This window comes from Trichosurus vulpecula, chromosome 1 (genome assembly GCF_011100635.1).
Source record: "Trichosurus vulpecula isolate mTriVul1 chromosome 1, mTriVul1.pri, whole genome shotgun sequence".
NCBI classification, from domain to species: Eukaryota; Metazoa; Chordata; class Mammalia; order Diprotodontia; family Phalangeridae; genus Trichosurus; species Trichosurus vulpecula.
This window is the reverse complement of record NC_050573.1, coordinates 259,858,949-259,886,189: the sequence shown is the minus strand read 5'-3', so window position 1 is coordinate 259,886,189 and position 27,241 is coordinate 259,858,949. Positions and strand designations below refer to the sequence as shown.

General features: G+C 38.6%; 1 protein-coding gene across 1 annotated transcript in view; it reads left to right on the top strand.

Annotated features, from left to right (window-relative positions):
• PRKDC (protein kinase, DNA-activated, catalytic subunit) overlaps positions 1–27,241 on the top strand; it is a 167,295-nt gene that overhangs the window by 36,370 nt on the left and 103,684 nt on the right. Inside the window, exons 26-31 of the mRNA XM_036737168.1 lie at positions 1,655–1,762; positions 5,038–5,264; positions 18,060–18,154; positions 20,695–20,794; positions 21,726–21,859; positions 26,877–27,131. Coding sequence (XP_036593063.1) covers positions 1,655–1,762; positions 5,038–5,264; positions 18,060–18,154; positions 20,695–20,794; positions 21,726–21,859; positions 26,877–27,131 — 919 coding nt within the window. The remainder of the gene's footprint in view (positions 1–1,654; positions 1,763–5,037; positions 5,265–18,059; positions 18,155–20,694; positions 20,795–21,725; positions 21,860–26,876; positions 27,132–27,241) is intronic.

Sequence of the window (27,241 nt, the reverse complement as noted above, 5' to 3'; positions counted from 1 at the left end):
TGACCAATAATCACCTTAAAGTATGAGTATAGGCAGCTTCAGTGAATTTTATTATGCATATTTCTGCTTCTCTGTGTTTTAAAGGAAGGAGAAAAGAATAAGTAGATAGGGAGACACTGAACCAGAAAAAGAAAAATGACAGGTAGTCTTTAGGGGAATCTATTTCTCTATTAAAAAGTGCTTAGGAGCTACCACTTAAATTTTCTGCAATTTGAATGGAAAAGTTCAGGGAAATTATAATATATCATTGCCTGAAATTCTCAAAGGGAAGATAGCTCAAGAAGGAGGTTTTCAGAAACATTTTTGAGCAATTTTGATGAGAATGTAAAAAAGATTCATGTAGTAAACTATAGGAGCTTAATCTCTAGACTTCAAAAGGAAACATAAAAATTTAAAGGCGAGTAATAAACAGGGAAGTATATAAAAGGTTTGTATAGACTTGCAAACATAATGCCAGGAAGGCTAAATTTCAGATTGAATTGAGGCGCGCAGAAAATGCAGAGGACAGCATAATATGTTTTCAGCATTAAAAAGAATGAGAAAAATATGTTTCCATCTTTTCAGTATATGACTGAAAGAATAAATATATCCCAGAGAAAGTTGAAAGTCTTATTTCGAGGGGATAGTATGAAATCACTTAGTTGCTCAAAATGATTTCAGAACTCTTCCCTGAACAAATGATATCCCAGCTTACTGCAGATCTCATGAGATGTAATTATTAAACTGGTCTATAATCTTTAAAGAATTGCAAAAAAATACTTGAGACTATGCTGAAAAACTAGAAATGTGTAAATAATGTCCACAAAGGAAGAAAAGTAGATTCTTGGAACTGTAATTGAATTTGACATTGATCATCATCAGCATTCTAAAACACGTTATTAAATGTGATTGTTTTGTGAGTACTTATAAATGGAAGTAGTGACCCCTAGACTTACTAAGAACAAAGCATGCCTCACTAACTTTATCTTTTTGATACTTTTGCTAGACTGGTAGATCAGGGAAACATTGCAAATATAACTGAATTTTGCCAAAGCATTTGACAAAGTCTCTAATGATTTTATAATGGAAGAGGGTGGGAAAAATACAGACTGGGCAATAGTGTGTGATTAAGTAGAGTGTCAGATGGTCATACCCAGTGAATGTTGTTTCCCATGGACTGAACTGATTCGTGGATCTCCTTCACCTTGGAGGAAATGATTCTAATTGGTTCAAAGTTTTGGCTTCAGCTAATCCACATAGTTTGCTGTCCTTGATCATATGTTGTTCATTTTTTAAAAACTCAGTGACTTAGGTAAAGTTGTAGATATCACATTTATCAAATTTACAGCATGACAACATTTTGAAAATGAGAAATGTCTAAAAATGGGGTGATTTGCCTTTTATGGTAGTGAGCTCCCTCTCACTATAAGTCTTTAAATAGAGACTGTATAACTTGTCAAGAATGTTATAGAAGGGCTTTGTGATTCAATTAAGGGTTGAGGGAAATGACTTCTGAAATGTTCTAATTGTATGATTTCTGGACTGCATGTTGCAGTGATGATGTAATAGTCTGGCCTATTTGGAAATGGCAAGTATAGCTATTTCCAAGGCAAAATTATTTGAAAAGAAGGAGATACAGGTATATCTAACAAATCTTTATTATGCTATGACCTAGGTTACAAGGCAGCTGTATGAACCACTTGTTATGCAGATGATTCACTGGTTCACCAACAACAAGAAGTTTGAAAGTCAGGACACAGTGACATTACTAGAAACCATTCTGGTAGGTGGCGATTGATTTCTCTGGTTTTTCTATTGACCAATAACATAGAGTGTATATTTAGTGTTTTAACAAAAAGACTGTTAAAGAGACCAAATTGCCAAGATGGAATTATATAGGTATGTATATATATATGTGTGTGTGTGTGTGTGTGTGTGTGTGTGTGTGTGTGTATGTATGTATGGCTGTGTATTGTATATACACATATACACACATATATACATATTACACACACGTGTGTGTGTCTGTGTCTGTGTATTATGTGGAGAGAGAGAGGGAGGGATGGAAAGAGGGAAAGAAGGACAGAAAAAGAGGGAGGAAAGTGATAGAAGAGAGAAAAAGGGAGAAAAGAATGGAGAGAGAGGGAGGACAAGGGAAAGGAAGGAGTGAGGAAGGAATATTAGAGATAGGGACAGGACCTGTAATTTCATTGGACTAGGGAGTTCCTGGATGAAAAACCTCTATCAATTGAGGTCTCCACCCTTCTGGCTCCTTATCATCTCAGAGAGTTACCAGACATTAAGATATTAAATTAAAAGATCACACGGTCAATATCAGGGAGTGACCAGACATTAAGATGTTAAGTTAAAGATCATACAGTCAATATGTGTCAGGGGTGGGATTGAAAGATAGTTCTGAGGTTGGAGCTCTGTGTGCATTCACATACTTTTGCTGTTGTCCTGGCTCTTACTTTCGTTCTTTCATGCTCTTTTTTCAAAGAATAGTCCTTGAAATAGAAAAAGTGCTGGCCTTGAGTTCAGAACTCCTAGGTTCTGTCGTTTATTGCGTGTGTAAATTTGGTCAATGAATTTAACCTTTATGAGCTTCAGTTTCCTCATCTGTAAAACAAACTAGATGATTTAAACTTCCTTCTAGTTCCAAATCTTGGGACTTAGGATCCTAGATTTTTAAAAATTATAAAAGTTAGTTTACTTCGATGGAGCTATCTAATTGATGTGGGTACTCCTTCCCATGGTGCAGATTGGAACCCATACACATTTTCTACTCTCAGGAGTCAGAGTCGATAAACATTTATCAAGCACAAACTGTGTGCTAGGCTCTGTGCTCAGCACCAAGGATGCAAAGAAAAGAAGTGAAAGCCCCTGCCCTCAAGATCATAATGTAATGGATGTGACTCTTCTCCATATCCTCCTGTAATTTCTCTATGCGGTGTCCACTTAGTCTTATGAGGATAGGAGGAGGAAGAGGGAGAGTGTCCTTTAGATCAATTGATATTGCATGGATGCCATGAAGCCCACTGGCTGTATATCAGATATCCCTTACTCTTCATGTATGTCTAGTCCATTAAACAGAAACATTCTAATCATGTTCCTGTTTCTCAGTAATTAAGTTAGCCAAACATTTATTGAAACCTTTTATATTTAGAATATTGTGTGAAGCAGTAGAAAAGATAAATTGAGACAAAACAAAGTTCTTTTACTCACAGAACTTAAAGCAGCAGTGGGGAACCTGTGGCCTCAAGGCCATGTCCCTCTAGGTCCTCAGGTGTGGCCTTTTGACTGAATTCAAACTTCTTAGAACAAATCCCCTCAATAAAAGGATTTGTTTGGTGAAACTTGGACTCAGTCAAAAGGCCACACCCAAGGACCTAGAAGGCCACACGTGGCCTTGAGGCTGCAAGTTCCCCACCCCTGAGATAAAGTTATAGCGGTTATGTTGCATTTATAGAAAAATAACAAATAGCAAAACATTATGAGGAGCCCTTAGTGTGCTAAGGATAGGTATGGGTAATGAGCAGATGGATCACAGAGCCAACAGTGCAGCCTTTGCTATTTCTCTAAAATTTTTTATGGGGATTGCCAAGATGGAATTTATTTTATTTCCAATTTTTTTGTCTTTTATTTCATTTGATGTATTTATTACTGCTTTTGAATTGGAGGTAGAGAGAGCTGTATTCATTTGGAGCTTCTTACTTTGCCATCTCACCAGAAGTCCTCCTATGGCTTTCTTAACCCTCTTACATTATTTTTTAACGTTTGCTTGTTAGAACATGAATTTGTTTAGCTTCCATATTCCTTTGCCATTTTCTTGATTTTTGAGAAATTAATTCAAGCTATGCGCGTTGCATGATCAAAGAGGCAGCCTACTTTTAATTGCATGATTTATTTTATTTCTTGTGTGTTAAGCTGATTAGTTCTTTTAGATAGTGTTTTTTCCCCTTTTGCGTGTATACCCCACCCTTGCTCCAGACTGTTCATTTTTGTGCTGAAATAAAGGTACTCTATTTTTACACAGTTATTCCAACTATTTGTCTTGGTGTATCAGCTTTGGAATACTTCTAAACCTTGTCTTTTTTCCCCAGAAACACAGTTAAGATTCTTTTCCTCAGCTATTTTAAATACAGGAAAGATATCATATCTTTACCAATTCTCTTACAGATTTCTTTTTATCTCTTTGGGATATAGACCTATTGGTGGTTTCACTGGATCAAAGAGTATGCTCAGTTTAATAGCTTTTGGGGCACGGTTCCAGTTCCTTTTCACAATGATTGAATCATTTCACATCTCTACCAGCAGCATTAATTTACCTGTTTTCCTACAACCTCTCTAGCGTTTGTCATTTTCCCTTTTTGTCCACTTTGCAAATCTTTTGGGTATGAGGCAGAACTTCAGAGTTATAGTAATTTGCATTTTTCTAATTATTAGTGCTTTAGAGCATTTTTTTCATATGGCTATTGATAGCCTGGATTTCTTCAATTGAAAACTGCCTGTATATATCCTTTGACCATTTATCACTTGGGGAATGGCTCTTATTCTTATAATGTTGAATAAGTTCTACATATAGAGATATATATATATATGTTTATATATATACATACATACATATATATCTTAGAAATGAAACCTTTATCAGAAAGATTTGCTGCATGGATTTTTTTCATATTTATGTGCCTCTTTTAATTTTAGCTATAGTGCTTTTGTTTATGCAAAAATTATGTATGAATGATTATTTAACTTCATTTTTTTCTGGCAAGCAGACAAGAGTTTTTATAATAGTCATATATGTGAAGCAGCATAGTGGAATGGATAGAGCATTTAATTTGGAGTCAGGAACACCTCAGTTTGACTCTTGACTTGGATACTTATTGGCTTAATTACTCTAAGCAAGAATCACTCTTTTCTGGGCCTCAGTTTCCTCATCTGTAAAATAAGGGGATTGAATTTAGGGATTTATAAAGTTACTTCTAATACTAAAATAATGATCCTATGACATAGAAATAAAAGTTTACTAACAAAATAATTTGCCTCTTGTTTTAGGATGGCATAGTGGATCCTGTTGACAGTACCTTGCGAGATTTTTGTGGTCAGTGTATTAGAGAGTTCTTAAAATGGTCCATTAAGCAGACAACACCTCAGCAGCAAGAGAAAAGTCCTGTGAACACTAAATCACTCTTTAAGCGTCTGTACAGCTTTGCCCTTCACCCCAATGCTTTCAAGAGACTAGGAGCCGCACTTGCTTTTAACAATATCTATAGAGAATTTAGGTAAGTCAACAAAAATTGAACATTGTCTTTTCTGTATTTAAATAATTACTAAAAGTGTGATTTGGGATCAGTAAATTAATCTTGATCAGGGAACATGTGTTTGACTATTATACATTTTTGACTATGTGTCATACGTAGTCTATTAATGCATTATGTGTGACTATTATACGCATATATACTTTTTAAAAAAACTGATATTTCTTGTCTTTACATCTACATTTTCTTTTTTTTTGTTGTTTTTTTTTGTTTTTTATTTTTTTTTTACATCTACATTTTCTAATGTATCTCCCTCCCCTAGAGAACCCAGTAGGTTTATTAAAGAATAAAAGAGAGAAAAAAAAGTTTCAGAAAAAGTAACCAACACTTTTAAAACTCTTGACATTACTTTTAGTGTTTTATAGTCGTAATCTTTTATCTCTTTGAAGAAGGGTTCAAAGTGCCTTCTTAGCTAGGCTTCTCTTTGACTTTCTTGATAAGGCCAAACCTGGTCACTTATTTACACACACACACACACACACACACACACACACACACACACACACATTCTTTCTCTCTTGTATACATGTTGTTTTTTGAAAACGTGTGTTTTTTCCAATCAATAGAAATCTACCAACCCAAACAAAAACCAAAGCCCTGTCACAAATATATAGTCAAACAAAATGGATTTCAACATTGGTCATGTCCAAAAATACATGTCTTAAACAAAAACACTGAGTCCTTCGCCTCTCTCAGATAGTGCATTAGATTAGAGCATTGCTCCTGGTATCAGGAAACCTGAGTTCAAAGTGTCTCAGACACTTACTAGCTGTATGACCCTGCGCAAGTCATTTTACCTCTGTGTGCTTTGTTTCCCTCAACTGTAAAATGAGGATAAAAATAGCATTTAACCTCCCACAGATTTTGTGACAATTAAATAAGATAATATTTATAAAATATTACAAATACTAGTATGGTGCCTGGCACATAGTAGGCACTCTGTACTCTAAGAAAGCAGCAACAGCACCAGACTAGACTTTCTTTCCAGAATTTTGGCAGAGCCCAGTCCTAACATCTAGTTTGAAGTCAGGAAGGAGGCTGGAAAAATGGATAAACAAAAAGAATCTCACCGTAATGAGCTATTATGATGGCAGGGATGCTCAAGGCACAAACCCAAAGGAAGAAAATGACTCCAAAACATCTATAAGCAGAGCTGCAGAGAAAAGTATAGCTTGGGTACAAATTCAGCTAAAATTCCTAGAAGGGCACAGGTTCAACTAGAATTCCCAGAAGAGAGAAAACTAAGAGTTAAAAAAAAATTTACAAATGTTTTTCATAAGTAGAATGAGAACGATTAAAGAAAAAAAATGGGAAAAGAAATGAGAGCTATGGAAGAAAGAATTGGAAAAAGAATTAACAGATCGGCACAAGAAGTACAGAATCTTGCCAAAGCAACAAACTCCTTGAAAATTAAAATGGACCAAATAGAAACCAATGACTCCATGAGACAAGAAATATCAAAACAAAGTCAACAGGCTGAAAAATAGAAAAAAGTATATGGTATCCCATAGCAAAAGCAACTGACCTGGGAAACAGATTGAGGAGAAAAAAATTTAAAAATCATTGAACTGTCTGAATGTCATGACGACAAAGGAACCTAGACATATTTCAGGAAATCTTTAAAAAGACAGCTGTCCACATCTCCTCAAAACAGAGGACAAAGTAAAAATAGAATCAGTCATCTCATGAAAGAATCCCCCAAATAATCCAGATATTCCAGGGCAAAGAAAAAAGACTCCAAGCAGCCAGAAAGAAAGAATTGAAATCCTGAGGAGCCAGTCAGGCTCACATATATGAAGTGGAGAGGTTGAAATGTAATATTCCAGAATACATAGTCTGTGGGCTTATAGCCAAAAATAACTTACCCAGCAAAATGTAAGTACGGGGGCAAAAATGGAACTTTAATGAAATACAGGACTTCCAAGTATTCCTATTGAAAAACCCAGAGCTGTAAAGAGACTTTGGAGTTCAAACACAGGAGAGAAGAGAAGCACGTAAAGGTGAATGAAAGAACAATGATAAAGGACTAAATAAAAATAAACTGCTTAAATTCAGTTATGAGAAAATGTTAGGTGTGTGTCGGCGGCCGGACGGGTGTGCCCCACAATAGCACCCCGTTCTCCCCGACTACCGCCTCACACTCACCCTGCCCACGGGTCTTCGGACGTCTCCGGCTCCTCCCGGGGGACGCGAGAGGAGAATCACCAGGCAGCTACCGGAATGCGACAAGCAGTTTTATTGCAATGGCATACCAGAAATCTTACACAAAAGTCCCACTGACCCTCTCTGGGGTGCTCCTTATATTGGGAGTTTCGGGTTAGCTCCTCCCCAGTTCCTCCCCGAAGGTGGAGCCCTTCCAGTTGGAGCCGCCCCGGTACTGACGTAACAGAAGCCACACAGGCACTGCTGCATCAGCAGGTCCAGACTCCCTGGCGTCTCACTACCCTTTCAGGAGGCCCAGGTCCAGAGCGCCCCTAACAACTCCCCCTTTTTGTTTAATGACATCGGCTTTTACAGCTTCTAAGGAGCGGTGCAAAACCCCAATCATACAAGAAATCAAGCAGGGCAGGAACAAACAGATGAGAAAGGCTAGTATGAGAACAAGTCCTCCAATGGAGGCCCATTGGAGCAACTGGTGGACACTGAGAGTGTCCCACCAGGCCTTAGCGTTGGTATAGTTCTCTTCCCAGTCGCCATTGAATTGTATAGTGGCATTCTGTATGACCGCAATGACCTCATCTAGCATATGCAGTTCAGTGGTGAAAGTAGTGGCAGTGCTAGAAGTCTTTCTAATTGTGCATACTGGGAAACATGGTAGGGAATAGGGGTTACACAGACAGGATGGGCTGCAGGTCACCAACTGGAACATCGGGAGATTCGGGGTAACAGCCCAGTGCGTGGGCTTTGCTGCCAGGGGCGGCAAGATGGCAGGAGCAGCTGTGGACGGGGTCACCAACTGGATCATGGCAAGCAGGCAGCTGAGGGCGTTGGTGAAGGCCGCCCTCTGTTTCCAGACAGTCCTGTTCTTTCGTCGTGGCCTCCGTCCCCTGGGGCCGTCGTTGCGTCTGCTGGGGGTGCGACCTCACGGACCCGGCGGAGGGGCACCCAGACGTGTTCTCCTGTGGCATCATCTGTGGAGACACAAAGATACCCTCCTCCCTCTGATTACGACCCTTCCCGGCCCATGCCACACCCCCCTCTCATTTTTCCACCAGGCCGTGCTGCCTTGAAGGCACGCAGTTGGCGGCGGTGCCTCTTGTGGGCCCGGTTCCTGTTTGTGACACCGGTCCCCAGCATAGTACTTTAATGCAGGCGTAAGGCCATCATCACGAAATTGCAAAAAATTGGCAGAAAATTGGCAGTAAAGGTAGCTGAAAAATTGGCAGTGGCAGTAAAGGTAGCTGTAGCGAGCTGCGCATGGGTCAGCCTACCCGCCACTCCCCCTTTTTGTTTAATGACAATAGGACTCACATACATAAGGGAGTTAATTAAACATCTTTCATTCTCGTACATAAACTTTCAGTTCCTCAGCAAGCCAAGTGCATTGTGTAGGACCTACATAACTCAAACAAGTTCTTTTTCTGGGCTGATGACCTTGCCCGTGCAGAGAGTGCAGAGAGTTTCCAAGGGCCTTGGCAATGTTACAAAATAAGGAGAAGCAACATGGTCCCTAGGAAGGGGTTACATAGAGAACTCTGTGTGCTATCTTTTGCTGTTCCTCTGAGCAAACTTATTCAAGGTCGAGTCTTACCAAAAATTATGCAAGGAGTGCACAAAACTTTCCTTCAGAAAAATCTCTCTTTCTCAGACAGCTTACAATTTATCCTGATATTATTAATTTCTAAGTGCTACGCAATTCTTAAATGTTAATCACCACACCTTCGCCACATAATTAAACAAAAAAGGAAAACTAAACTTCCCATAGCAAATACTATCTCTAAGCAACAACATCAATAGCTTAATTAATGATCTCACAAATTTCCCAAATGATAGCAAAACAATTAAAGACAAAATTTGGTAATTTAAGATTCCTCAAATTACAATTCTGAACCTAATAACAGTTAGATTATAAAAGAAATTGCGTTTCTAACAACACAGATGATATAGCTGCTCACCAATTTACGCAATAAGAAAAATTTGAGACGTATAACAAAATATCAAAAAACCATAATTATCATCCATTTAAACTTGAAAACCAAGACCAATTAATTTCCATGTTGGTGGCTTTACCGCAGGCAGATAGGACCCCAAATTGCTTAATACAGAGAATCATTCATCTCATTACCAAAACTTCACATTGAAGAAAATCCACATAAAGTTAATATAAAGCAATTATTTTTAACTTAAAACAGGTTACATGTAAATAGCATGTATCTTATATCAAGTAGTGTGCCAAGCACGTTTACAATCATGCGATCTTTGTAATATCCCTGGGAATGGATTCCACCACCATCCCCCTATTGAACAGCAAACTACAGTAAATAGAATTTTCTTGGGGCTATATAGTTAATAAATTTCTCAATTATTCGAATATGAATTTCTAAGTTCCCTTCACATTTTTCTTGGGAAAGTTTTACAAATAGCTTGCAATCACGTATTATAATTAGATCGGTTTAAAATGTACTGGGCCAGTATTCTAACTACTTCTTTTGCCCTAAGAAATTTGAATCATTGCTAAGAAGGTATAGTCGGTTTCCCTTCCAGGCAGAGGGGGTTGATAATTAATTGAACAGCAATCATAATAACTCATAATAAGCAACATCTTTACCCTAATCAATATTCGTATAAAATTTAATAGAACCCACCCACAAATCTAGGTCAAAAGGTGGGTGACATAATTTCTTTTATCTCTTCAGAACTTAATTGGTTTTTAACACTAAAACAGTAATCCCAAATAACCTAGTTAACAATCTTACAAGTTTCCTAAGTGCTGGCAGAAGTGTTTTAGCTGTGATCTTAACAAGGTAGGGTTAGCAAGGCTGAGAAAGTAACTTAACCAGTTTTACACAATTGTTTTCATTTTGTAGTTTCACCAAAATTCAAATTAAAGATCACTTTGTCTAATCTCATATCTGGTCACTTAAATTTTACAATGTAGGAGAATTTTACTACAATTCAGAAGTACAATAGAAAAATTTCAGATGACATTAACTGCATTCCCAAATCATTACATACATTAGGCTTACCAAGCATAGATGCTTTTCTTCTCCTCATAGTTGCAGAGCCTGGCTGTGGACTGAAAGGGGGAAAGGTGCTGGGAAGCTGCAGAGTCCAGCACCTGAATCAAAGGTCTAAGGAATCATTGAGGGGTCCCTGAGAGATCTTTACTTTCTAATTTCTACAGTTTCTATGTTATTATGATTTAATTTATTTGAGAACTTTGAATTTGCCAGTCTAAGGTGAGTGGGACTCTGGAAAAAATCCAGTGGTACCATGTCCCTTTCTCCTCACACCGGGGAGCTCAAAGTGTCTCTTTAATAGAGATTCATGCATTTTCCGAATTTGCCTTAGTGCCAAATGGTATGAGAAATTCTGACTTTATCTTAAGCATCAAATCAGGAGTAACACATTTGAATTTCAGGGAAAAGGTCCCCGCCTCCTTTCTTATCTCTCCTCACATCCCAAATTGGCCAGATTTGGGATGAAGGGAGAAAGAAAGAGCATTATTTCCAACAACTATAAACCGTTAAACAAGAAGACATTTTCCTCTCTCCTACTCTCCCCCCCCCCCCCGCCCTCCCGCTCCTCTGAAGAGACTGGAGTCAGGGAGGGAGAGAAAGAGATAGTGGACATTACAGGGTGTCAGATTACATACACAGAAACACCACACACAGAAACACAGATACAGCACACAGACACAGAGACAAAAAACACAGAGAGGATTTTTTTGAATCCTATGCACAAATTGCTTGGCCCCCTGATGTAACGGAGGCCAGGTGCCGTGCTTTATTGGGACTAACTTCTTCAGAACCTTACTTCATTCTTTCCTTTTTCTGGTATCTTGTCCTTGGAGTCTACCAAGTGTGCAAGTTCCTCCTCTTGCTCTGTTTCGGTAGCCACATCTGTACTTCGGGGAGTGATTGTACACCCCTGATCTTGGCCATCTTGTATATGATTTTTATGAATGTGGCCTGATCCGTGGCGTGAGTTTCTCAGTTTCCATTTCTCTTTCTTTATACTTTTGTGTCACATTCATTAGCTTTTTGTTCAGATCATCAACTGTCAAAGCATGTGATTTTTTCATTTCTTCATTCAATTTTAAAGGAATATAATGAGTTTTCATCTCAATCTCTAAGTTCTGCAACTGTTGGTTTAGTAGCTTATTGTCTGAACCAACCTTCTCAAGTTCTTTCTGTAATGTCTGATTCCTCAAAGTTAACTCAGTGATCTTCTTCCCAAATTCACCTGACTTTTGTTCAAATTTGTCCTTAAGTTGTTCATATTCTTCTGGCCTAACATGTTGAGAAAGCTTAGCTTCATAGTTCTCAAGTTCTCTCTTTAACTGCCTAAGTTCAGCCTGTGATTTTTCATATTCCCTTTCCATCTCTACAAACTTTTTTGCTTTCTCATTCACTTCATTTGATAGTAAGCTCTTCATGTTTTCAAATTTTCCCGTAGGGATGGAGAGGGCCAACTTTGTTGCTAACTCCTTTAATTGGCCTTCCATCTCCAAGGCTTTTCTTCCTCTCTTCTCTCGCTCTATTTCAGACATGCTAAATTCTTTCTGTAGTCGCTTATTTTCTTCTACTAGTCTCCCTTCATCCCTTTTAAATTCCTCTACTAACTTTTCATTTCGTTTGATTTGGTTCTTTAGCCTTCCTGCTTCAGCAGAAGCTCCCTCATATTTTGCTTTCATTTCTTTCAATTGCTCCCTTAGTTCTTCTGTTAATCTGTTATTTCCTGAAGCTGCTTCATTCGTCAAGTGCTCCTTTAGAGCAAGAAAATGAGTCTGCATTTGCTTTACTTTACCTTCTGAATCATACATTCTCTTTTGCACATCTTTTAAAGCATCCTCCAACTGCTTTATGTGGTCATCAGAATCCTCCTTGACTCTTTCACATTCTAATGCCAAAGCTTTGCATTCTGCCACCTTATGGGCCAGTTCATTTTGGAGCTTAATCTTATCTTGTTTAACTGAATCACAAAAGGCTCTCAAGGCATCTAACTCTTTCTTTAAAATCTCATTTTCAGAAATGGCAGTTTGACTGGGTAAGTATAGTTCCAATGGTCTTAGCATGGAACGACAGTTTTTGGCTACATGCCCTAACTTGCCACATGAGAAGCATTTAATGCCGTTAAATGGCGCACGGCAAGCGTTCTTCATATGCCCCTCTTTCCCACAGTTGAAGCAAGTAAGCCTCCTTCCATTCCCGCCCCACTGTGCCATCAACTGAGTTTGTTTTTCCAGGCATGAAGCCATCATGGTCATAGGGTCTCGGTTTGGCAAATCCATCATTTTGTCAATAATTTGATCAAGGGAGGGATTATGTGGCAGCGATGCAAGCGCTGCACGATATTGCGGTAACAGCCCTCCCTTCACTAACTGCACTATCAGAGGTGGTGCTGCGCCCGTCTTGCCAAAGATGGCATGGACTACTGTTTGCACCCTGCTAATAAAGTCCAGGGGTGATTCATTATTCCTCTGCTTGAGGGAAGTTAAGGAGACCTTGCTCCCAGGAGTGCCTAATTTTTGGAGGGCCTTAATGTGGCAGGTATTCACTGCCCTCCTCACCAGGTCGTCATAATTTAACTGGTGTTGTAAAGACACATAAGGTCCTTGTCCCAAAATCATGTCTAAGGCATCCTGCTCGTCTGCAATATTATGCTCTGCAATAAACTTCTGCGCTTCCCTACGGACGTAAGCCTTGAAGGCTACTGCCGTGGCGGGCTCAAAAATCGCCTCTGCAACTTCCTGAAAATCGAATGGGGTCCAGGGGAGCGTAAGGCAGGATGATTCTAAAGCCTTTTGTACATAGGCTGAGCCTGGGCCATATGTCTGGACTGCCTCCTTCAAATCTTTAATAAACTTAAAGGGAACAGGTCGGTGATATCTGTCCTCGTCTACATCGCCTGGATTTTCTATCAGCACCGGTAGTGCCAGAGGGGAGTCCCACTCTGCCCAATCTACATCCTCCCCGTCCTTCACAGCCTGGCGTAGGCTGAAGGACAGCAGGCTCTGTGGGGGCCGGGCTGCAGCTGCACCCTTTGTACTGAACGAAAAGCCTTTCTGCGGCCCCAGTGTCATCTCTGCCAGCAGGGCGGTGGCCCCTTCCTCCTTCTCCCTGAACTCATGAGTTCCCTCCCACTTACGCCAGCCTGTCTGTTCCTCTTTTCCCTCTTTGAAGAGGTGCCGAGGCGGTAAAGAAGCACCTCCTTTGCCTAGGGAGTTCTGCTCTTCCTTCCTTTTGGGGGCTGCTAACAACCCCTCCCTCGGAGGGGGACATTGGAAGTCCTCTTTGCCTTGCTGTAAAGCCTCCCAAGGGTAGATGGATTTTGGCTCGGGGATTTTCTCTTCCTCATCGTCATCATCCGAGCCTGCCAGGGATGCCCCTACTTGGGCCCCCCTTTCGTCCCGTATAGGGGGTGGCTGGGGCGATAGGGCAGCCCCAATCGCCGAGTAAATCGCAAAATCCTTGGGGTCTAAGAATGTGGGGTCTGTTTTATGGTAAGAGGCCATTTGCTGGCCCACCAAACCCCATCTCTGTAGATCTACCCCCGTGTGTTCTAACCACGGGCTAACTACCCAAACTTTCTCCACCCACTCTCTACATGCTCTTATATGAATTCTAACGCCTTGCTCCTTACAGACCTTGTAGATCTGGCAGGCGAGTACGCCTTTGTCCTCCGGCTCAACACGGGCTTTACAGACCTTCGGTCCCATCCCAAGGGCTCAACCTGTCTCCTTGGGTTCTGCCTGGTCTTCCGCTCCCCTTATCTAATGGGAGCAGGAGCGGCCTCACTGGTCAAGCCCCACGTTGGGCGCCAGCTGTCGGCGGCCGGACGGGTGTGCCCCACAATAGCACCCCGTTCTCCCCGACTACCGCCTCACACTCACCCTGCCCACGGGTCTTCGGACGTCTCCGGCTCCTCCCGGGGGACGCGAGAGGAGAATCACCAGGCAGCTACCGGAATGCGACAAGCAGTTTTATTGCAATGGCATACCAGAAATCTTACACAAAAGTCCCACTGACCCTCTCTGGGGTGCTCCTTATATTGGGAGTTTCGGGTTAGCTCCTCCCCAGTTCCTCCCCGAAGGTGGAGCCCTTCCAGTTGGAGCCGCCCCGGTACTGACGTAACAGAAGCCACACAGGCACTGCTGCATCAGCAGGTCCAGACTCCCTGGCGTCTCACTACCCTTTCAGGAGGCCCAGGTCCAGAGCGCCCCTAACAGGTGTGTTCCTTCTGAAGCCTGTCATCATCCAGGCTTGTAGAGTGATCTAATTAGAGTTCTCTCCTGATGGTCTGAAGAACAGAATGTGGTAAAGGCATACATTGAGGGGATGGGAAAGGAAGGTTAGGGATGATTATCTCACATAATTAGAGTGTACAAGCAGACATCTATATATACAAAGAGGAGGGGGTGATGGGGAGCTGCTGACACTTAAATCTCCCTCTCATGTGAACCTGGGTAGAGAGAAGAAAACACACACACAGTTGGGTACAGAAATACATTTCAACAGGGAAACAGGAGGGAAAGGGAAGAAGGGAAAGGAGGGAATTAAAGGGAAGGTAAATTTAGGGAGGGATTAGTCCAGCGCAAAGCAAACTAAGGATGTGCAAAAAGTTTATAGCTCTTTTTGAAGTGGCAAAGAATGAGAACGTGAAGGGGTGCTCAGAATTAGAGAATAGATGAATAGCTTGTGGCATATAAATGTGATGAAATACTATTGTGCTGAACTTGTATCAGCATAATACCAATTCTAGGAGGTGAATGATCAAACATGTTACCTATCTCCTGATAGAGGCGAAAGACTCAATGCAGAATGAAATAAAAATTTTTTGGACCTGACCAAAGTGAAAATTTGTTTTGATTAACTCTACATGTTTGTAATGGGTTTTATTTTTCTTGTGTTCTCAATTTTGGAAGGAAGGGGATTGGAATAAGAGGGCGAGAAGGCAAATCTTGAGTGACTAAAACAAAATATTTTTCAAAAATTTCTTTTAGATTTAAAGGAGATATTTATGAATAAGAGATTACGTGAAGTACAATTAATTGAGCTATCAAAATTGAGAGAACATGATGTCATTTGGCCAATAAACAAGTGCTTTCAATTTATTAAGTACCTTCAATGTACCAGGCATATATTATGCTAAGTACTGGGAATACAAGAAAATAAAAATATCGTCCTCCTGAGAAGGAAGAAAGTAAGTTGTGGGGAAGACATTGTACATTAGACAGGTACCATTTCCAGTTTTATGTAGCAAGTACAGCCCTATGCCAAACATTGTAGGAGTTTGTAATTCAGAGTGTTCTGTACTGTTGGTCTGCCTGTACTTGGTGATGACCCTGTCATAGATTAGGATAAAAAAAAAAGTAGGATAAATAAATCCCTCTTGACCTTTACAGACAAGTTATAATGAAAATCAGCAAATAATGTCAAGGGATTTCAGAAATCTCACATTGTTAAGAGTCCTTAGCCAAAGTACTTGCTTTTACTTGTTTTGGAGTGGTAATTTATATTTTTCAAACCTCATAAATTTTATTAAATGAGGTTTATTTTTTCTTAATACATGATCTATTTTATGTATTAAATTTTATGCTCATTTTTATCTTGTCTTGAATTTCTACCTTGGTTTTCTTTATTTCTTTGATGGATAACTTTGTTCTTGTCAGGAGAGATCACAATGAATCCACTTTTCATCCTATGTAACTCTTGTTTATATGTTTACTTAAATCCCCCATACAGTGCTCTCCAAACATGTGCAGTCCTTCTCAATCTCTGTATTATTGTATGGGTATCAGTGGAGACCATTCTCTGTGTGAGACTGCCTCACTTTGTTTTCTTGTCATACATCCCTTTAATAATATCTTTAGTGACACATACTGGCCATGCATATAGCCATTACACTTTGGGTCATCTTCAGCTTTAATTACTCAGAGATTGGCCTTCAGACATATAGCATCACTGTAAGAAGATTGAAGGTCTTTTTACAGAAGATGTGAAAAGGGAACAGGTGTGCTTTTATAGATGATATTCCATAGTGGGCCAAATATTTATAGTCACATTATTAATTGAAAAATGCAGAGAATACAAGATCCTACTGTGCCTTTTATTTCTTGATTATAAAAAAGCATTTGATTCTGTTGAGCAAAGTGTTACTTATAAAGGTTCTCCTCCAACTAGATGTCTCCTATTCATGTTAAAATTGTAGTTACATGAGAGATACCATAATCATTTGATTATGATAATTTTCTTCAGTGATTGTCATAAATATTTAAGGAAGACATAAATTAAGGAGGTGTGCTGCTCACGTAAAGTGTTCCTGTCATGGAGAAGATCGAGCTAAGATTACAATTGGAAATTGAATTTACTTTATCTTTTATCGGCTTCTGTTTGTGGATGACATAGAACCTTCTAAAGAAGATCCATTATAATTCAGAAGAGTTCACAGTTTTGTGACACAGGAAAATATCTGAATGTCAGCTAACCTCTATTATATGGAGTTTGATGGGCAGTCTGTGTTGCTGACACGTCAGCACATTTTTCTTAAGAGAAACATTGCAGAAGGATAGAGACCTGGGCTAAGAGTTGAATACAAGTGTGTGCCTTTGGAAAATTTTACAGTGCTTCCAAAATTCTTCTCTGAAACAAATGTCCTTCCTTGATTTTAAGGTAGATGTACACCCCATAATATTAAATGGCTGAGAAGTACAGACATTTGTTAAGTAAAAAAAAAAGCATCTTTTACTTCATGCCTGTTTGAACTGTCTGCCTCATGGGATGTTGGGGAGATTATTATCAAATGCATATGTCAATGCACTTTGTAAGCTTCTAAACTTATTTTGCTATTATTTGACACCTCCTTTTGTAATTGGGGCTTAGTCCCATGGCCTCATTTTGAAATTTTTACTTTTGGAGAAATATTTAAGCTACAGAGCTGTGCCTTTTTTGTTTCACTAATGTTTAACATACATTTAAAAATTATTTTATTTTGGGGCCTCTTCACTTTTTTTTTTAACTGGAAAACTTTTTTATTGTAGGTAGAGTGGGATAGCTGGACACAGTTTAGATGATTCCAATTTTGTTGCCAACATCTAAATCATCATAGTCTGGAGCAAGTCAGACATAGGCCTTCTTCTCTCCATCAGGCCTGATCAGTGTGTTGACCTTGGCCATGTCGATGTCATACAGCTTCTTTACCGCCTGCTTGATCTGATGCTTGTTGGCCTTGATGTCCGCAATGAAGACTAGGGTGTTGTTGTCCTCAGTCTTCTTCATAGCAGACTCAGTGGTCAAGGGGAACTTAATGATGGCAGAGTGATCAAGCTTATTTCTCTGAGGGGCACTTTTCCAAGGGTATTTGGGCTGCCTTTGAGGTTATTAGGGTCTTGGGTCACTGAAAGGTGGGGGATATTCAGATCTTCTTTTTGTAGCTGTGGACACCTTTCAGCACCTCCTTCTTGGCCTTCAAGGCCTTGGATTTGGCTTCTCTCTTGGGGGGGGGACAACAGTTTCCTTCTTTACCTTTGGCGCCATCTTGGGGGAAAGGCCCTCTTCACATTTCTTAATTACTGTATTCCAAATTTTTATTTTGCAGAGAAGAGGAGGCCCTTGTAGAACAATTTGTCTTTGAAGCTTTCGTCATCTATATGGAAAGTTTGGCTTTAACTCATGCAGATGAGAAATCTTTAGGTGGGTTGCATTTAAATTTTTTCTATTGTAATGATTGATTTAGTATTTTCAGAATAACAAAAATCTTTCAGGAGAACATAAGGTAGCCCTTTAAAAATGAGATATTGTCTTAAGCTTGTGAGTGCAAACTTAGTTTTATTTCCTCTAAAAATGGAGAGTATAGCCCCCGTGTGCTTTATGAGACATTTTAGTAAGTTGTTTTGGCCAAAAGAAATTTTAACCTGGTGGTTTAACTTTTGGTGATAAGCCTCTGTTTAATCAGGAACAGACTTTAGGAATTGTTTTTTTTAATGGACAAAGTAAAAAAAAATTAGCACTTAAACTTGCCAGAGCTTCAGTTATCTAAAAATTTCACCTTTGTGCAGTATCTTAATGGAGTAACATTGGGCACATATTTTGTATATTTATACCTTGTATTCTACATAGTTACTTCATACATGTGAGGTACAAAGTAATATCTAATCAAATGAGTGAACTTGAGTCTCTCTTCCAGACAAGGAGAACAAGGAGCTGGCCAATATAAAAATCAGGAAAAAATTTAGCAAATGGAAGAGAAACTCTTAAATGAGCTGTATGACCTTGGCTAAATAAGTTAACCTCTTTGGAGCCTTAATCTGCAAGATGGAGGGCTTGGCCTAAAGTCTTTTCCAGTTGTAAAATATTAGAGTTCTTCTTTTCCAAGTTGCACATAAAATTTTTTCTATTGCCTTTATATTTTATTATATCTGAATTGCTGTAATTGCTAAAAGGGGAATCTTATTCATTCACCTAGATACTTAAGCTCACTTCCAATTTGTTATTTTTATGCTTTCTCTTCTGTGACTCAACAGTTTCATAAGTATCCCATGATGAGTCTGAATGTTCTTAATCACTAATTACCTCAGTGGCCTCTTACATATTTATGTACTATTTGCTACAATCAGTATTTCAGTCCAATTTAAATTATTGTCTGTACTGCAATTTTAAATCTTGAAGAATAGGAAAGACAAAAATAAAAATAAAATAAATCTACATATTTTATGTACACATTTTGTGTAATCATAATCCTTAGCAGGCTTCAATGCCAAAAGCCTAATGTAGTGCTAACAGCTAGCTAGTGTATTTGCTGTGGGAAAATGGCAAGTGGAGACTTTTAATTAAGGCCAAAATGCAGTAGAGTCCTTTGTTAGCTTAATGAAAATTCCCATGTGTTCATAAATGATTGTCATGTTGGGTGAGATTCTGTTCTTGCTTAGAAATGCAACAAAAGGTACAACATTATTGGAATAAACTGAGACCTCAATTAAAAAAAATAACAGTTGGTAAAAAATATCTTTTATAATGCATGTTAAAAAAATTAGCACTTGATAAAAAAGTGAATCTATTCCTATTTAGAGTTTGGTTGATAAGTGATTCATTTTCATAGATAAGGCAGTTTGTGAATATCAAGGAGTTATAGTAGACTGCAGCTCAGTAGAAGTCAGCAGTTTGACACAGCAGCCAAAGAAAGCTAAAAAGATCTTGGGCCTGGGTGATGGTATTCTTACTGTATTCTGCCCTGGGCAGGCCACTGGAAGACTCATTTTTGAAGTACTTTGGCAAGCTGAATAGCATCCAGAGAAAGGTGACCAGGGTTGTGAAGGGCTTCTACTAAATCTGTCTTTTCTCTCCATTTTCCTTCATCTTTGCTTATCTGCTGTAGTTTAATTTGGGATGAATCAATGAGAGAAACAGCTAAACTTGTCAATGATGATATTATATAAAATGTACATTTTTAGTTAGTAGTTTGGCCTAAGGTTATTAAAAGACGTTCCACAGGTTTTGTGATTGCTGAGAAGCCTGTATCTCTCCTCATCCGACATACAAAGTTAAAATTTGGCTTCAGACAATTGCTACCTATATGACTCTAGGCAAGTTACGTGACCTCTCTCTGCCTCAGTTTCCTCATCTATAAAATGGGGATAATACAGGTAGCAAAGAATTGTTGGGTCAGATGATCGAATATCTGTAAAGTGTCTTGCAAACCTCAAAGAGCTGTTTAAATCTAACTGTTACTGTTTTCACGTCTTATCTCTGCACAGTCGATATTACCACTGTTCCACTTGATAGATAAGTGGAGTGTTGTTATCCATGTAAAATAGCCAGAGTCCCTTTCTGTTGGCTTTAATTCTCATCAGCAGTAGAATATGCTCCTTTTTGACAGCTTGTGGTTTTTTGATTGAAGGATGGACATAGAGATAATACATTTATGGAAAACATTTTAAGATCTGAGAAATACTTAAAATCTATGGGAAAAGGATCTTTTCCCTTTAATGATGGCACATGGGATCATTAATAGGGAGACAGTGGTACAGCAGAAAGAGTTGGATTTGTAATCAGAAGACTTAGCTCCCATCCTACTCTGGCATCTGTAATCTCGGTGATTTGGGGCTAATTCAGTTAACTTAAAATGAGGTAGATGAGCTTTGAGATTCCTTCAAGACTAGAATATCAGTTCCTATAATAAAATTCTTATTGAAATTGTTTTTGTTAATATAATCCAATTTTTTTTTTGAGCACAGGTACAATTCAGCAGTGTTGTGATGCTATTGATCACCTGACGCGCATAATTGAAAAGAAGCACATCAACCTGAATAAGCCCAGAAAACGACGTTTACCTCGGTTGGTACTAGTGTGCTTTTCTGCTGTATCTTATTTTTTTCTTACCATAAAATTGTCCTTTTTCCGCTAACAAGTACTAGAAAGAATTACATGGTTTGTGATGTGAAATACTTGGTTTCAAGTTTATTTGGCCTTTTTGAGAGTAGATTCTTTCTCTTTTTTGCCTGTTCCTGCCCCCTTATTGTACAGGACTAAGTTATAGAATCTGACTGAATGAAAGAAAGAGCTTAATAATTCAACTTACATTTAAGTACTGGCAAGGTGCTTGTGTGCTGGTGATATAAAGACAAAAAAAAAATATCAGGGGCTGCCTTCAGGGAGCTTACGTTTTGATGAAAGAGTACAACTTGTACATAAATAAATACAAACCAAATCGAATAAAACGCCAGCCACTGGGGGAGTCAGGAAAGACTGTGTCAGAGGTAGATTTTAAATGCTAGAAGTGAGGATGGGGCACCAGCTGCACACAGACGTGGGGAGAGAAATAGAATGAAACCAGGTTTGAGGAGAAGCTTGGTGGCCAGTTTGGCCAGAACACAAAAGGGAGTCAGAAGAGGCAGGGTGCTTCGTTGGGTAAGAACTCAGGGCCTGGAGTCAGGAAGACCTGAGTTCTTATTCAGCCCAGATGCTTATTTGCTGTGTGCTCTTAGACCAAGGCCCTCAGCTTGTTTGCCTCAGTTTCCCCATCTGCAAAATGGAGTTGATAATAATATCGCCTATCCTGTAAGGTAGTTGTGAGGAACAAATGAGATAGTAATTTTAAAACTCTTAGCATAATGCCTGCCATATAGTAAGCACTATATAAATGTTAGTTATGATAGGGATGGTGGTGTGCTTTTGGGGTTTTGAAACATATTGGTGTGGGTCTTATGGTAAGATTAGCAGTGTCAGTAATGTCCACTAATTTGTAATTATTATCTTGTTATTTTAGCGGGTTTCCACCTGTTCAAACACTGTGTTTATTGGATCTCGTCAAGTGGCTTTTGGCACAATGCGGACGCCCCCAAACAGAATGCAGACACAAATCCATAGAACTTTTTTATAAATTTGTTCCTTTGCTACCAGGTACAATGACCGATGTTTTGTTATAACCTGCTAATTTATACAGAGGTTGAGTTTTATGTTTGAAAAACTTTGCTTTTATATCAGTTGAGTGGTATGTAGCATATTAGTATTTAGTGTGTGGTGTTTTTTTTTTTAAGTAAATCTGTTGATTGAAAGGAGTTGTGATTAAATATTTGCATAAATGGTTGCTGTTAAATGGTGGTATTGAGGAAATTATTTTGAATTTAATAACTTTTCTTACTAAATTTCTCAATTATTCAGTTCTACCACGGTTTTACTTTTTGTAGTCCATTTAATTTTACTTTAAAAAACAAAACTACTCTGATCATACAGTATTCAACATTATATTCAGTTAATGTCACACTTTTTAATGGACAATTAGTGAAATAATGCTGTTTCAACATGTGATATCCCTAAATGTCTAAATATTTACTACTGAAGAGTCTTAGGCTCTTAATAAAAGTATTAGAAAGAAGTTAATCTGATCTTTGCAAGAAAATACTTAGCTCACTAAGTCATATTTTTAAAAATGGAAACCAGTGAATTTATTCTTCACTCACTGTCAGCATTGGATACTGTATATATTACAGGTAACCTACAACTCATGAATCAAACCAGTTCCCCATTTCATCTGAGATAAAGAACAAATACCAGCAGTTAATTTCATTTATCCCTGCAGTTCTTAGATAATAGATTTAGTGCCAGAAGGGACTTTAGGGACCTTCTCAAGTCTGACTTGCTAATTTTATAGATGACAAGAAATTTGTATCCCAGGGAGTAACATTGACCTTCCAAGATGATAGATTATAAGTTGCAGAGATATTATTACAAACCCAGGTCCTTAGACTGCCCTAATCCAGGAACTTTTCCACTACACCACACTGTTCTCATTGTGAAAGTCTTTATAAATCTTTATCAAAGGCATCATACAGAGGTTTCAAAGTAATAGATGTTGCTGCATAAAGGCAGATGACCCTTTTTTCTCTAAAAATGTAAAAAGGTGATAGTTTCTACTTGTTATAGCAGATTAACAAGATATTTCTTTGTTGAAATTGATGGGAAAAAATAGTATTATGATAATGCTTTTAAATTTTGTTGTTCATCCTTCATTTTCAAAGAGGACCAATGACATCACAGTGTTGGGATAAAATAGTGGATGATGGGTGATGACTTGCTTGTGAATTGGATTTAAGTGAGGCAGAGTTGAAACAAAACATAGTCTTTTGTTCAGAATGTTTCTTAAAAAAGAATTTTTGCCTCACAGAGAGAATACATATCAGAGCTGCTTTTTAACCTGTATGAGTTGTTCTACACTGAGTTGTACTTAACATCAGTCACGTGATAAATTTATCTAGCTAATAAGATTTCCTGTCTTACCTGCCCATCCTCATCTTTTTTCTCTATTCTTGAGGGTGTTGCTCCATTTGTATATGTCTAAATTTTCTTCTGGAGATCTCACCATCCTTTTCTGTACATGTGTCAGTGTCTCTCCCCCTCTGCCATTCTTGCTCTCTCGTGGGGTAATTGATTTCTTTTTCATCTCTTTGAGTTTTGAGAGTCTTTTGTTCGAGTAAGATTTGCCACTTTCTTTTCTGACCTTCTTATGATTATTCTAATCTTTTCGCTTTGTCACTTGCTTCTCTTATTTTTTTCTTTAAAAAATGCTTTTCTTCTTTTTATTCATGTAGTCTTTGTAAAAAATCCACTTTTTCCCCTTGAGTCTTTGCGTGTAGTGGTTATGGAGTTCGAGTTGCAGTAATTTCTTTATACTGGTGGGTGTTTTTTTTTTGTTCTTTGTTTTTTATTTTTAATTTACTTATCTCTCCAGTTTTATTCCAATTTGGATCTTTGTTCTAGGGCCAGGCTTCACTCTCTGTTTTGCTTTTCTGTGAGGTGGTCTTGTCCTTGGTCCCTTGGGTTTTTACATGGATCTCCACCTCCTTAGGTTAGACCTGCCTAAATCTTTAGAGCCCTTCCTGGTGTCTCAAGACAATGTTTGGGACCTTAAACCTGTTGTGGTTTGAGCACTGTGGCGTTGTGCTGTTTGTCAATTCAGTAGTCACTGATCTCTACCTTTCCAGGGTCTTCCAAGGTTCCCCATCCCATGGCTTTCTCAGTGAAGCCCTTACTCTTGTGGTTTCCAAACACAGAACTTTGCAGGCTATTTGTGTCCTTTGCATTGGTTGTGCTGGAGTCCCAGGGGAACTTCATTATCACCTTTGGGCTTCTGACTGACCTCTTGTGTAGTTCCAGGGAGTAGTTGCTTCCTGGATTTCTTGATCATTTTTCAATCTGATGAGAACTTCAGTGTTTGGCTATAGGAGGTAGATGGCAGCAGGGCAGACTGCCTCTTTCAGGTAGTCCTCTTAGTAGAAAGCTATGTCCAGATTTTTTCTCTTTTTCTTCCTCTTCCGTTTGACTGTATTGACTGGTTAGAACAGAAAACTGAAATATTTAAGATTTTTAAAATGGTATTTATTGCATGCAATTTTAATTTCTTGTCAGTTTTAAAACCTGACTGAATAGGAAATTAAAATTTATTTTAAAAACTCAAAATACTATATTAAGTTGCTTTTTATTTGACTCACTGTTTCTTTTATCCCTTATGAGTTAGTGACCCTTTAAATCTCTCTATTTCAAAGTTGAGAAAAATCATACATGTGTATGTATACATGTATATGTTTGTGTTATGTGCAGAAGTATATTGTATATTACTCACCAGAATGCTTTGATCCTGCCAAATAGGTTAAATAGAGGTCATATTAAATTTTTTCATTTGGCTTCTTTGGGAGGGTACCCGAGTATTGAAATATTTTTTAAAATAGAGTTTGTTAAAAAATAAAACCATATATATTATGTCTCTGACAACTGTTACAAAAAGGTACAATCTTTTTTAGAAGGTTTTAAGTGCTTGAAAATAATGACTTCATAGAATATCTTCCTAACTTTGTTGTAACTATTATAATCTATATTTTGTATTGGCATGGTCCTGTGATTTCATCTTTATGGAGAACTGGTGTGGAAATGTCCTCCATTGGTTGAAGTGGGTTGCTCAGGGTCACTCAGCTACTATGCATCAGAGGCAGGACAGGAACCCAGCTCGTAATAATAAATAACCACAGAGTATTTATTAAGCACCTTCTATATACCAGACACTGGGGATAGAAAGACAGAAGTGAAACAGCCTCTGCACCTGTGGAACTTATTCTGTTGAGGGAGATTATGCAGTTGCTGGGGAGAGGGAAGGCACCAACTACTGGGGCATCAGGAAAAGCCTTATGTAGGAGACGACATTTGAGCTCAGCTTTGAAGGAAATTATTGATTTCTAGTGATGGAAGTGATGAGAGAATATTTTCCAGACAGCCCTTGCAAAAGCACAGAGATGATACGTGGCTTCTGTGTGGCACTCAGAAAGACCAGGGTGACAGGACCACAGAGTCTGAGTAAAAGTAGTTTTTAATAAGATGGGAAAGATATGTCAAAGCAAAAGGGCTTTTGAATGCCAAATAGATGAGTTTATATTTGATTTGAGAGGCAATAGAGGGCTGTTGGAGTTGACTGAGTAAGGGAATGATGCAGTCCAACATATGTTGTGGGAGTATAATTTTGGTACCTGTGTGGAGGACGGATTAGAGAGGTGAAAGAACAATTAGGAGGCTATTGCAATAGTCAGGGGCCTGTGAATAGACAGAAGGGACTGGAACGTGAGAGAGGTGGAAATAGATAAACAAGACCGGGCGGCTGAATGGCTTTGTGGAGTGAGGGAGAGTAAGCAGCTGCCAACAATAATTCTAAGGCTGTGCACCCGGGAGCTTGGAAGGATGGTGGTGGTGGTTCTTTCAGTAGCCATCAGAAAATTCAGAAAAGGGGGGAGGTGGGAATCTGATGATGAGGTATGTTCTGAGCAGTTTGATTTTGAGGTGCCTAAAGACTGCCATGTGGAAATATCTAATAGGCAGGGGTGATGTTAGGCTAGACCTCAGAGAAACTGGGAGTGCGTGTGTGTGCGTGTGTGTGTGTATACACACATACATATATACACTTACATACATGCATACATAGACACACACGTGTGTATGTATACATGTGTGTATGTATATACACACATATACGTATACATATACATGTACACGTACATGTATATGTATACGTATACGTATACGTATACGTATACGTATACGTATATGTATATGTATATATACACACACATACAGAGAGGGAGAAAGAGAGAGTTAAGTGAGTGAGTTCTGGGAGTTATCTACATACAAATGTTAGTTGAACTCATTGGAGCTGATGAAGTCATCTTAGAGAGAAGGCCCAGGAGAGGGCTGTGGGGTTTACTGACTTTTAGGTCTGGCATATAGATGATGGAGCAAGGAGTTAGAGGAGTAGTCAGAAGGGTAGAAAGAGAACCAAGAAAAAGAGCATCATAAAGAGCCAGAGAGGAAAGACGGTGATCATCAGTATCAAAGACCACAGCCAGGGTTTACCTTCATTCTACTCTGCCATACTCCCTTTGTTAATGGTGAGATTTTAATTGTATGGGTATAGATGTCTAGTCCTTGGAGCTAGGAAGACCTTGGTTAAAATCCTATTTCTAATATTCCTGGTTGTGTGGTCCTGGCCAGATTTTAACCTTTTAGTGCCTGGAGCAAGACTTTAAGTTACAGAACAGTTGTCTGTTTCAATTGGTAGAAGGAGTTTACTTTCCTTGAGTCACTTGCACTGTGTGAACTAACAAGTCTGGAACTATGACAACAAAAATGAAAGATATATTTATATATAAAGAAAGATGTATGTAGAAAGTATATTTATGGCCTTCAGCCTGAAAATTTATGTGGAATATTATGAAACCCAAAATAAGGTTAGTTTTATATTCCAGGTATATTAAAAATTTTATTCCTGTTCTTTCACTGCTTTTCGTTAGTCATAATGATTTGATTACAAAAATTTGGTTCCATGTAAAATGTTCCCATTTTGGTAATATTAAACCTTGTTTCTTTTTTTTTTTTTAAGGCAACAGATCTCCATCTTGTTGGTTGACTGATGTTCTCAAAAAAGAAGACATTTCTTTCCTCATAAATAGATTTGAAGGAGCAGGCAACGTTAGTGACCATTTGTCAGGAATCTTGGCTCAACCTACTCTCTTTGATTTGCAAGGACCCTTTACTTTAAAAGCTGTTGTGCAGTGGATGGATATGCTTTTAGCAGCTTTGGAGTGTTACAATACATTCATTGAAGAGAGAGCTGTCAAAGCACAAGAGATATTAGGTAGGTAAAATTTGTGCTGTAATTTTTGTTTTTTACTCTGGGAAATTTTTTACTCCATTTTAGTCCTCCTGGAGAGGCTTACAAAACATGGAATAAGTGTGACCCTGGCC